The sequence below is a fragment of the Sinohyriopsis cumingii genome, chromosome 2 (assembly GCF_028554795.1).
Source record: "Sinohyriopsis cumingii isolate HCF-2022 chromosome 2, ASM2855479v2, whole genome shotgun sequence".
NCBI classification, from domain to species: Eukaryota; Metazoa; Mollusca; class Bivalvia; order Unionida; family Unionidae; genus Sinohyriopsis; species Sinohyriopsis cumingii.
The window spans coordinates 153,527,736-153,541,072 of NC_142962.1; the positions used below are offsets into that span (position 1 = coordinate 153,527,736).

General features: G+C 35.7%; 1 protein-coding gene across 1 annotated transcript; it reads right to left on the minus strand.

Annotated features, from left to right (window-relative positions):
- Positions 1-1,086: 1,086 nt before the first annotated feature.
- LOC149806133 (histone H2A.V) lies at positions 1,087-10,875 on the minus strand. The gene is made up of 5 exons (XM_089951024.1): positions 10,768-10,875; positions 10,545-10,622; positions 10,319-10,432; positions 5,111-5,240; positions 1,087-1,350 (listed from the first exon to the last, which is right to left on the minus strand). Exons 1-5 carry the CDS (start codon positions 10,768-10,770, stop codon positions 1,289-1,291), a joined length of 387 nt encoding a protein of 128 aa, XP_089807150.1. The 5' UTR covers positions 10,771-10,875; the 3' UTR covers positions 1,087-1,288.
- Between the last annotated feature and the right edge of the window lie 2,462 nt (positions 10,876-13,337).

Sequence of the window (13,337 nt, forward strand, 5' to 3'; positions counted from 1 at the left end):
GAAATATTTTATTTACTTCTGGGTTGTGATGCTTGTTAGCTTAATAAAAATTCTTTAGCAGCCAACAATTACAATGACAAAACAGGCGATTAAAATTAAAATTACATTTTATATCAATGTAGGAAAATAAACATGACACTCTTTTCATGAGCAATTATCCGCTGGTTTCTTACTCTCTTTTCAAGCCAAATACAATTACTGTACAAACACTCATGGTTAAATTTTCTAAATAAAAATTAAAATGGGTGAGGGGGACCAGCCAAGGTGTTAAATAAGATCATAACTGGTCTCTGCAACCCCTCTTCAAATGAAATGCCTTGTCCTCAATATCATCTAGTTAGAAGTAGCCACAAAAGGTGGGCCATAAATATGGCAATTCAGGAAGCCACAATCATTGTAATACAGAAACTATACTGCTGGAAACCAGGATGTCTTTAAATGCTGGTATAGATGTCAGATTACAAGACCACATTAAGAACATACCTTCAAAATAGTAACAAGGATTTCAAAGATGGATAACTTGTGTCAGAACCATCAAGAACCAGATCGATACAAGAATTCCAGTGAAACCCCATCTTTTAAAATGTAACATTACTTTCAAAGTGGCTACTACTTTGGCCAGGTATTGATTGGTACCATTTTCATTCAGGACAATTAGAACGCGATTCGGTAAACACCTCATGCTGTACAAGTATCAATTCAGGTGATTAACAAAACTGATTTTCAAAATGGCACAAGGTTCATGAAATTGGAGTTCTCATCAGCACTATTCATTTACAGATCCATAAATTCATTTGTAGCCAAACATTATGAAAATGTTTGCTTCACTGAAACTCAATAAAATCATTCAGGAAAATAGAGGAAAGATTTGTATAATGGATGCTGTGTAGATATGTTGGATTCTGATCAGCACCTGTTTCATTTAAAAAGAATTTTTGTGTCATAATATGTTCTATAGTGACAACACCAAATTCATTAAGTAGGTTAAAAAAAGGGGTCTGATGCATCATCTGCCACCGACTTCTACTTGAAACCCAGTGCCCTTTTAACAGTTGGTCTGGGTCATGCAAAAAAAATATGCGCAACAATATTTTACAATCATTTATTCTTGACATTAAAAATACGAAATGAATGATAAAAGTTCTTTCACGCATGAAATATGCAATACACATTAATTTAAAATGAACAGAAGATGAGGATGAGACTAATGACAGTCTAGTAAAATGGTGAACTCTTGATCTACATAGAAATATGTGAAATGTGGTTATGGCCCTGATAACACTCTTGCTCAAGCTGCCTTCTGTTGACCCTTCTTTCCAATGAGTGACTTGTGGATGTGTGGAATGACACCTAAAATGAAACAATAACATATGTAAAGATATGCATTAACACAATATATTGCAACAATACTCAAGTGACCTGCAGAATATAGGAATATGCACATGGCTGACACACTTGCAGAAATTTGGTTTCAACTGAAAGACAGAGAGAACGAGAGCACACTTGGGAACCAATTTTTGTTACTCTCAAGGAAAGAAGCACAAATACACGATTGCCAATTAGAAAATTTATCAGCATTACTGTGTTATTGCAATTTCGACTTTGCAACATATAAAACTGACTTGTCACCCAGCTCAGACAGCAAAGCCAAAGCCTCAGATCACATTTATCAACATAAAGAGACATTCCAACTTGTTCTTGGTGCACAATTTAAATACTTAACTCATCATTTAATAACCACTTTAGTGACGAGCTTTCATGTTGCTTCTGGTCTACTTGGATTAAGTTTCAAGACTACTACACTTCTGTGCCATGCATTGCAGTGAACTGTACTTCATTTCAATTTTTTTTACAAGATATATGTAATGAGCAACTGACCATGCCAACAGGACAACTGGCCCAGATCAAGCAGGGCTTCGTACAAAATTCTGAATGATAATTTCAAAGACTTTTCCCAAACACTTTCAAAACTCACAAACTAGATTTCTGAGATATATTTTCACCAACATTTTGTCTACATGCTATACGAGAAAACAAATGCAAAATACTATTGTTTAATTATGAAATTCAAGCTATAATTAATCAAAAGAAAAAAAAAAAACTAGGAAAACTCTACTACACCCGAATCTAACCTTGGATAATTTTATTTGTGATCATGTCCAGAAATTAAAATGTTTGGGTTTATTTCAATTTTCAAAGACTTTTAAAGACCTCGGGGTAATCTGCTCGATTTTTCCACTTTCAAGGCCTTGAAAATGCTACCTCATTGTTTCCAAACTGTCAAAGTCCTTCAAAAACCGCAAGAACCTTGTCTATAGAGTTGAAACATGGATACTGCAAGCTATGCATGGTTATGTGGGTCAAATATGTGACTTGACCAGGGGCATCTCACCAACAACCAAAAAAAAAAAAAAGAAAAAAAAAAAAAAAAAAAAAGTGCTGATGTCCACACATGTTCCAGAAATTCAAAGACAAGACCATTTCTTCGCCCCAGCGGTATATCCATATTCGATATTCTTGAGCAAAATGATTTTCAAATACAAATTAGCCACTTTGGAAGACATTTTCTGCAAGATTGGCAACATTTAGTTCAAACTAAACAACATATGAAGACCGTTGGTGTTCACTAGATTCATGTGAGGCACCAAGTCCTGGCATGAAAACCCCATGTCAAGATGATCAATTCCCCTCTAGTGACAAGATTTTCAAGTCTTAGCATACATGCCAACCCCTGGTGAGGAAAATGTGTAATCCACATTTAACATGATAAAAATTCAATGAGCATGTGTACAAAATGATTTATTTATCCCTCTGGACTTTTAACATCAATTATTACTTTAAGTTTTTGTATACAACACTTTGTGGTTTAAAAAGCAACAGACTTGTATTTCATTTCAAAACACTTTGTACCAGCTGAGATTATAAATGTTTTGCACACCAGCAGAGCACTAAGTGCTGGGTTATTACAGAGCCTTGATCTGAATTGTTCTACTTTTGTTAGCAATGCTGAATGATCTCTCAGTCAGCATTGAATGGTAAAGAACCAATATTCCTTTCATAACCTGACAATGAGGAAATTTATATATCCAGTTATAGGGTCTTTAGGTGGCAAATAAGATGAAAAAATCAGTTCTATCCCCATGAAGTACATTGTCAGGTAGAGTGACAACTTCTAGTTCTAATTTATCTGCAGCCTTTCCTGCAGCATGGTGAATCATATGACATAGACAACATATGAACAATGATGGAGACATTTGTCAAAATAAAGTATGCAACTCCTTTTCGAATTCCAGTCATCACTGACGCAGCATCAGCTGAAAGCCCCATACAGTTCTGCCAACTTATATTTATTCTAAGCATTATCAAGCAAATAAATAATCATTCTCCCCCCCCCCCCCCCCGGTGGAATCTACTGTTAATTCTGGCAATGAAAGTAGAGCACTCTGACTCTGCCCTTTTTGTTGTCAAAGTCTCTTACAAAGAATGGGTACAACTTTTTGTCATCAATATCAATACTCCTGACTGTTGCAATACTAAACGGCCCAATTTTCATGGCTTCTGCAATTTTAAGTTTAGTATATTCTGCTAAACACTCGACAATGTTAGATGATTTTGTTCTTGCACATGCACATTTTCTGCAATTTTGGAATCAGGAAACATCCATTTGAACAATGGACCAATGTAGTCTTCTACCGCTAGGGGTAGTCCATGTTCTTTTAAGAACTCTGTATATAACGCCTGCGCATTTATAGAATTTGTGTCCACAATTTAGTTCTGCCATAAAAAAGAAGTTACCTTAGTACTGGAGTTAGTAAAATGAGTTAATTCAAGTTTTTTGTTTTACCACCATGACCAGTATTAAAATCCCTTCCACACAGCCTGCAAGGGATGTGAAGCTGACCTAGAATGGAACGCTGTAATATGTAGTTCATGTATTCATCACTGAATCAATTTTTCATCTTTTCTCATCCATCCATGAAATTATTTGAAAAACAATTTTACTCTAACACACACATTGACTTGAATAAATGTGACTTGACTTCTAGCATCAAATAACTACAGACTGGTTCTGTACCAGATATCAGTTTCAACAAAGAATCTGTGAGCAAAAATTACAAGTTAGAAAACCAGTCTGTTCTCTCCTAACAAAGCCATACTGCTGCTATAAATAGAAAACAAGGTCAAAAGTATTAAAGTAGAACCAGCCTATTTCTTGGAAATCGGGCCACTGCTATAAATAGAAGAATACTGTTAGGAAAGTGCATGCGAGTCTACGGACATGTGTACTATTTATGTCATAGTTACACAGAAGCCATCTTTTCTAGAAATTGGTCTGTGGGATTAATGGGATGTTAATAAAAATTAGAAAACAAATTCATTTTATCAAGAGGGGAATATACTGAAAACAAATACAATCACACGTAAGGCGTAATTTAGTGACATTATTCTTGGAAATTCTTTTCCTTTAACACGACGACAATCATATCTCCCGCCAGCTTGTATTCACAAGAATCTGAATACTCCTTTTTATTCTTCTGTGTTGATTATTAACACTTTCCTAGAAGCTTCTTTTCCCTTTCACCTTAAACATGCATCACTTTCTGGACACCATCTTTAAATATTCTATTATCAACAGTTTGATAATGTGGACACTCCACATGAACAAACAGGTGCAATTTAAAGCATCTGGGATGCTGCTGTAAAGTTAGTCTGGTTCCCTGACTAATTTCTCTATTTCTAAGATGAAACCGGGATCCAAATAAAACAATAATGAACCAATTATCCGGATTATTCAGCAACGATCTTTCCACTGTTTCTAATATGCCGCAAGTCTGTATTTTAAGGGTAATTTTCATAAGACTTGTGGCAAAATCGCAAGAGTTGGCAGGTCTGTTTATATACTGTGATTTTGTTAAAAATCTATATGTAACAAGCAAAGTCTGTAAACATGTAAAGGGATCTAGTTGCATATATTAGATCAACACACTTTAAATCCAGTTGAATTGTTTATGACCTGGAAAACGTTTTCAGAAATAAATAAAAATATTGTTTGTAATGCAATTTTGAAGCTGTGAGCAACTTATAATTAAATTTATCAGTATGCACTTACCACCACCAGCAATTGTGGCTTTGATTAAAGAGTCCAACTCTTCATCACCACGGATGGCCAACTGCAAGTGACGTGGTGTGATGCGCTTCACTTTCAGATCCTTACTTGCATTTCCTGCCAACTCAAGAACCTGTAATGAGAAGGTTCATTAGTATGACCCCCTGGAGAATATGTGAAAAACAAAACCCCAAATTATAGAATAGCATGATTTGCAAGGCTTTGTGAAAATGGTCTAGTGCTCCTTACAATGCAACTATCTCTCTCTCTCTCTCTCTCTCTCTCTATATAATTAAATACCACTCAAGACAATTTGTACCAAGAGATGGTTAAATGCAATGGTAAACAGATTTTTTTTTAAAGGAGAAAATGTTCTATGATGTACATCTTCAGTGTATCCCCCAGGGGTGTAAAACTGAGGGTAAAAATATCCCCTTGGTGTCAGAACTGGGGGTCAAATAAAAAATGTTGGGGTAAAAAATGTACTGATAAATTTTCACATTTTTTCAGCCTGAAATAGGATATTGCAACTTGCACAACATAATCACTCTCTCATAAACAATAATGCACAATTAACAAACAAATGCATTATCCATTCAAAGAATAATTTTACAAGTTCATTTTTCTTTTAAAGTCGCACTTTTAACAGTCTCCTTATAATCAATATGAAGCAATATTATAGCCCAACACATTACATGCAAGTCAATAAAAGAAGCCAAATAATTATTTTTAACCAAATGGCAGTTAAGTTACTGTTAGTCATAAAATGTGTACTATCATCAGTTTCATTGTACTATGTCCTAGAACACATTTATCCAAATGTCAAGGAGGTTAATGACTGATCTTTCTAATAAGTTATACTTGAACTTTAAGATCTTTCTTTTATTGCAGCAAAGTTAAAAACCAACAAAATCTGCAATGACGCACCAACTTTGTAATCCAAATAACGCATTTGTCTCTGCAAGTTTACTGATTTCTTAGCTGTGAAAGAATGTCTTGGGTTAATGCGTTCTCCAGATATCTTGTGGCGAACAAGAGCAGATTTGTTAAAATTCTAAAACCCTGTCACGAAAGGATTATTCACTTTTGCAGTCTTAGCAATCGGAAGTCACACCAGTAATCCTAATGGATGTGCCATATTCCAGTCAAGTGAATTATTTTCTCCATTTTTCATTAAAGTTAGATCCAGTTACTCTTTTGTGTTCAGCTTCTTTCACTTTCTTCGCTAATGATTTTTAGTGCACAACATTTTAATCTGGAGACTTTCTAGCACAGGGGCTCGTTACAAAGAAAATTTGGAGTATCCGTCCATGAATCAAGGGGTTTTAACTTCTTATAATGTTATCTTTCAACTTCATGTAATTCATGACAATGGCACTCATAACTCCCATCGTAAGACGTACTTAAATCGACACATTATTCTTACGTGCTAACCAATAACACTTTTTAAGAGACTTATTTTCCCTTTTGTCTTTAAGATGCATCAATTGCTGCACGCCATTTTTACAATTCTATAATCAACAGTTTGATAATGCTATTTCCATGAATTAATTTTAGTTTAAAGTGTCTGATGTACTGCTGTAAAGTAAACCTGGATCCACATAAAACACGTATATACCAATAATTTTTCTGTAGTTCTTGCTTTTATCAAGTTGGAGATTTTTAAGGGTCATTTGATTTAATTTAAATATGATTTAATTTGTTGATCTGATTTGATTGTTTGTGGGGTTTTGGAAGCCATTTCCTTTACATGTCAATGTAATGTAATTTTGTTTAGCAGGAATTTGATATTTCCCAGAAAATTCAGTTTGACCCGAGTTTTTACCAAGATACCTTGTAACAGAAAGACTTGTTTCTATTTTTGACATAGTTCTTGGCCTTGATTGAGGGTCAAGTAAACAACTTTTTCTAGGAGTAAAATGATTGGTTCTTATCAAGGACATACAGGAGGTATGACTTTTACATGTAAACATGATCACGTCATCCTCTATTTCACAAGAAAGTTTTTCCGAAATTGCAAATTACTTAGTATTAATAGTGATGATTATTGACAGATCTGAGACCAGGCATTTAAACACTTTACATCAAGTTTTCTTCTGTTGTGACCAGTATTGAATTTTTGAGTTATTAGTTAATTTTTCTCCAAATTATTTGGACTCTGATTAATTAGTTTCTCTGGAAATATTGTATTCATACAGAATTCTTGAACAAGGACATTTATTGAAAATTTTATCTGGATCTCCAAGACTGAAGGATCCTTCCATCTTGGATTCTTCTGCGGGACACAAACTTTGAATCATTAGAACATTTCAATATTAGGACTTCAAAAATTTTTTAACTGAGGATTATTCTTGTATTATTTTTGGAGTTTATTCTGGAAACTAAGTTCTCATATTTTTTCATTTGTACAGTATTTTTCTTGGGAAATAAATTATTTGTTATATTTTTCAAAGCTTGTTGTTTTCACTCTTGTGTTACTTCCAGGTTTATTTTATCTTTTGTGCTATAGGGACACTTATTTTAAAGTATAATCTATGTATAATTCCGAAGCATTCAATGCATCTTTCATGATTAACAGACTTTCCATAATAACATGGTGACATGTTGCGTACCTACTGGGCAAGTTGATTTCCTCAGACATGGCGACATAATTCATCCTATTCGGTAACTGCTGGGTAATTCCATAAATTGCCACAATGCTGACCATTTAGTCATACCCTTTGCCCACTTAAAAATTACACTAGTTAATTCCATGTGAAAGGCAAATTTCTTTTCCTTTGCTTACTACAACAGCTAATGTTTGATTCAAGATTTTATCCTTTTAACTGATTTCAACATTCCACACACTCTAGCCAACTGAACTGGAGGTCAAAAGAATGTTTACTTTTTTTTGGTCATAATCTGAATTTATTTGAGAGAAAAAAAAATTAGAATTAAGTAAAGCCAGCTTAGAGCAATATGACTCAGAGTTCCTAGAAAAGCATTGCTACGGGCTGCGAATTGTTTAATTATTCCTGAAAAACGACTTTGTTCCGATTCTAGTCTACTTCCGAATAAACTACACAATGCCGTTATTTAGGCAGCAAAACGGCACCCTAATAAAATATCAGGGAATGCATCTTACATTGTAGTTGTTGTTGTAGGGTTTAATGCCATTTTTCAGCACAAGATAGGCTATACATGGCAGCCAGTATATTTGGTGGAGGAAGAACCCTGGCAAACCCCGGAAAGAACCACCGACCCACAAGAAGCTACTGGCAGGCTTTCTCACATACCCACATTAGCCGAGCCTGAGACTCGAACTCGCGCAGACAGAGGTGAGATGGCAGTGATCCGTAACGGTGAGTGCTTTAGACCACTTGGGGCCCCTTTTACATTGTAGGACTAGTCCTATGTGTAAGACCTCGACGATATTTACGTTTTCAGCGTGTAGGTCTTACTGCCTAAATAATGGCGCTGAGTAGCGTGCTTTGATGTCGACCAAGACTGTAACAAAAGTCAAATTTTCAGGACTCTCTCACAACCGGCAGCCAGTAATGATGCTTTTCTATAAAGTCATAATGTTTTAGTCTGACTTAACTTACCCTGATGTCTTTTCTCTAATAAGTTCCAATTCTCAAAATATAAATGAACCCGTTTTTAAGTTTCGATGGCCATTAGGATCGAAAGATGAAAGCTGGAATGCCATAATTGGGTCAAGTTAAAATATTATTCTTGAACGAAATAAATAAAAATATTATGCCTATTGGAACTGTAAGCAACATTTCATTTCATTCCAGAAACCTACTCCCACATGAACCTGCTTGAACATACTTCGGCATACCTAGACTACCGTCGCATTTCAACAAATTCAAATGTATGTCAACGGAACATGAAAACGTGTCCATTTGCTAACGTCAGATTTTGATTTCACCAGGATAAAAACAGCACAGTAAGCATGGGGGCTCATTACAAAGAAAACTCTCAAGCGCACAAAATATTGAACACAATTTAACATTTAGTTAATTAGCAGTATCTTGTTGTTGTTGTTGTTGTTGTGGGGTTTAACGCCATTTTTCAGCACATGATAGGCTATATATGGCGGCCAGTATTAATGGTGGAGGAGGAACACGGGAAAACCCCAGAAAGAACCACCGACCCACGAGAAGCTACTGGCATGCTTTCTCACATACCTACATTGGCTGAATCTGAGACTCGAACCGGCGCAGACAGGTGAGATGGCAGTGATCCGTAACGGAGAACGCTTTAGACCACTCGGGGCTACTGATCTAATTTTACCATGGCACAATAAAATTGTCCATTTCTTTCTTTGCTATTGTCTGCTTGTATTTGGCGCTGAACTGCGCACGAGTTTGTTTGGATCTTATGTTTCTGTCAATGGTGAAATCCAAGACTATCCGAATGCAAAATGGCACTACAAGACGGCTATTGTCCAGACGTCAAAATTGGCGAACAATTATTGCATTTTCTACATTATATCACAAATTGAACGAAATGTGTCAAGCTGTGTTGAAAATTGAACTATTCTTTATTACGACTGGCCTAAGTTGGAAATTAGCAGACGCAATTAGGATAAACTAGCAGTGTTGGAACTACCGAGGGGTGCGGACCGGCGTCTTTCCTCGTGTTATACTGTTACAGGTTAGAACCCCCATCCCTTGATTCAAGGACGGATACTCCAAATGTTCTTTGTAACGAGCCCCTGTGACAGTAAGTATATTAATTACGTATCATAGAGTGCCGATATGGGCTGCCAAGTGTGCGAAATCTTCCTCAAACTTTGACAACTCGTTCCAATGTCAACCGACGTTGGAACTCGCTATACAAGGCCGTTATTTGTGTAGTAATACGTAGCGCTAAAACCAAAATAACATCTGATACGTCTTACATTGTTGGACTTGAAGAACTAGCCGGTGCCAAGATCCAGAGTTAAATTTTCGTATGTACACCGGTACGCTTGAACTTTATAGCAATTGCAACAGAAAAATAACACCTGTAAATTTAAACATTTTTTAAATTTAAAATTTGAATTTTTTAACAAATGTAAATTATAAAAGCTGCAACAATAATGCGGAAGTGGTTGAAATAAAGATGGCTTCCGCTGGAACAAAAAATGGCGCGATTTGCCCGCGAATTTCGACGGTGTCTAAACAAAGCACGATTGCGTAAAATTATTGAATGGAAAATTGTACAAACAGAACATATACTTACTTCGGCGGTCAAGTACTCCAAAATAGCAGCACTGTAGACGGCCGCTGTGGCTCCAACACGACCGTGACTGGTGGTTCGGTTCTTCAAATGTCTGTGAATACGACCGACGGGAAACTGAAAACAATATAGATAGTATGATTCCAGTCATGGAAATGACACAAATGTTTATAATTATTTGTTCCAAAATATATTTATATCATTATAGTAAATAGCTTTGTTTACATACCTGCAATCCGGCCCTTGCAGACCTTGATACGGCCTTCGCCTTGGCCTTTCCAGAATCTTTACCAGCTTTTCCTCCTGCCTGCAAATGAAAATTTACAATAAGATGAGAATTATTAACAGAAAATAATTTATGCAGCAAGGAAAACAAATGCAAAATAACACTATTCTGCCAATCTCATTCATCGATGATCTATATCCAAATCGATTTCTGGGAGATACACTACCATTTTCAACTATCACAATCACTCTTCTCCCATGCAAACCGACGCTACTAAACTGAATATATTACTGAAGCGCCAAGTTGGTCATATGACTCTGCCAACCAATCATTACCATTAGCTGAAATGTGCAAGCCAATCTAGCCTAATCTATTATCCTTGATGCGGTTTAATTCAGCCCTATGCTTACTTAACTTTTTGAAATAAGGCCCCTGCGGGATACAATGTTGACATAGGTACTCTTCTCAGTTTACAGCATATACAGTGCACAGACGGAAATTGCAGGAGTAACAATAAATACAACCGGAACGACTTAATTAATGTCTGATTTAAGTATTAAAAGGAACAATTTTCTAACGATACTATTCAGAAATAAGTCTCCACGAACTAAACTCACTCAGCCATGAAATAATAATAATAACACACACACACACACACACACACACACACACACACACACATATATATATATATATATATATATATATATATATATATATATATATATATATATATATATATATATATATATATATATATTATAAAAGCTAGGTTATAAAAGATTTAAACAATTAACGTCCTAAATATGATACAATGAAAGATGATGATAGCAGGCTATGCTCTGTGCTAATGGTTATATTGCATTGTATTTATTTAATTCATTGCAGCTATTCTTCTTCTTCTTCTTCTTCTTATTATTATTATTATTGGTGTTGTTGGTATATTGTTCCTTCCATCGGCAATTAACATTTGTATGCACACACACACGCGTGCGCGCACACACACGAACTGCAGACGTTTATATTTACGCTTGAATTAGTTGGTTTGAAGACAAAGAACAGTCACTGCAAAACTCAGAAATGGAATACAATGAGGAAATGACAACTGTTGCATTCATTCCACGCTGATTTCATGCTTACGGCACACTTATAATCACATCGGCTATATTTAACTCTCAATACCAACAGTGTTCCCATCACAAAAGCAACCGTGAGCAATAGCATCAATGTTATCGATGAATAACATTGCATTTACATTAAGACGATTTGACACATTCTTCACCACAAAAGGCAGAATCATTTTTTTGCCTGAAAGTTAAAAGATATTTTCAGTCACAAAGTTTTATCAAATGAAACCAGTTAATGTATATGCATCTTGCAGTTTTGTAAAATTGGAAATAAGTGACAACCCATTTATAAACAGAGATTCCTATTGCGGATTAATGAGAACTTACGGTCCAAATGGTGCCAGTTTTGGGGGGTGGGGTGCTTGCCTATTTTTTGTTTGCCTATTTTATTCTTGGTAAGTTTGATATTTGATTGTGTGTCCAATGAATTCCCCCTAGGTTGTCTCAGAATAAAGGAAAACGCTTGGTTATGTAAGTAAATAAGCTGTAAATACAGTCCTAATCCTTTTGGCCGCCTCACCACCAAAGACACTCGCGTCTAGTCTGTAAAGAATTATTAGAAATTATCTGGATGAAATGGAACCATCTGGTTTGATTCTTGGTAGACATCGCCACAATAACAATACTGAGGTCCATATTTTATTGCCCCAGGTTCTATGCACAATTTATTGTCCACGGTAGTTGTATCTCAAAGCAAGCAGCAGAGAGGGTGAACAGACCACTTAGGGGAACGGTCACCCTTGTGTTTTACCAAAAAAAATAGTGACCACTCATAGAGGTCAATTACCACGTCTACGATTATTGTTTGTCCCAAACAGAACCGTAGACGCCCCTCTCTGCTGCTATCAATATTGGGAATCATCATCTGAATCATTGAAATCTTCATCTGTTTCATCTTTATTTGTTTCATCTTTATTTGTTCTATGTTTCAAGTAATATTCAAGTTCTGATGGTGGTTTTTCTATTTTGGGATTTATGTTCTTTCTGTGTTTATAATATATCATCAAACTTCTGTATCGATCTCCACCGCAATTTTTACAAATCTGATATAATCCTCTAACGCCGTTGTTACATCCAACACATCTTCGTGGACCAGCATGAGGGTTTTTCTTTATAAGATAATTATGTTTCTTGCAATATTCTCCACGGCATTTTTTATTACAATTGTTAGTGGTTCCTTGACGCAGCCACGCACAGTTGTTCATTATATTAATGATATCTGTTTAATTCAATTTAATTTTATCATCACCCCTCTCTGCTGCTCCTCTTCTGCTGATATTAATTAAATTATTATGTTATAATAAAAATGGTACATCCAGAATCTCATACTGCAAGAACAGCACGAGAACGATTAGAAACAATTAAAAAATTTCTTCCTGTCAGAGACTCATTTAGAAAAAATCTGCAAGCGCAGCAAGAATCAAAAGTTGAGTACGAAGAAGACACTAAAAAACTATTTAAACCCGTCACTGTAGCTACTAAGAAAGCTGCATCGGCTGTTGAAAAAACTATATGGGGAGATATTGCGGAGGAAGATGAGAAGAGGAAAAAGGGTATTTTTCCGGTATTAGAACAAACTGCAGTGCAGGCTGAAAAAACAGCAAGAAGAACCAAACAAACAAAAAAGATTTTACGAGACCTTCCAACTGACATAGCTGCGGCTCAGCCT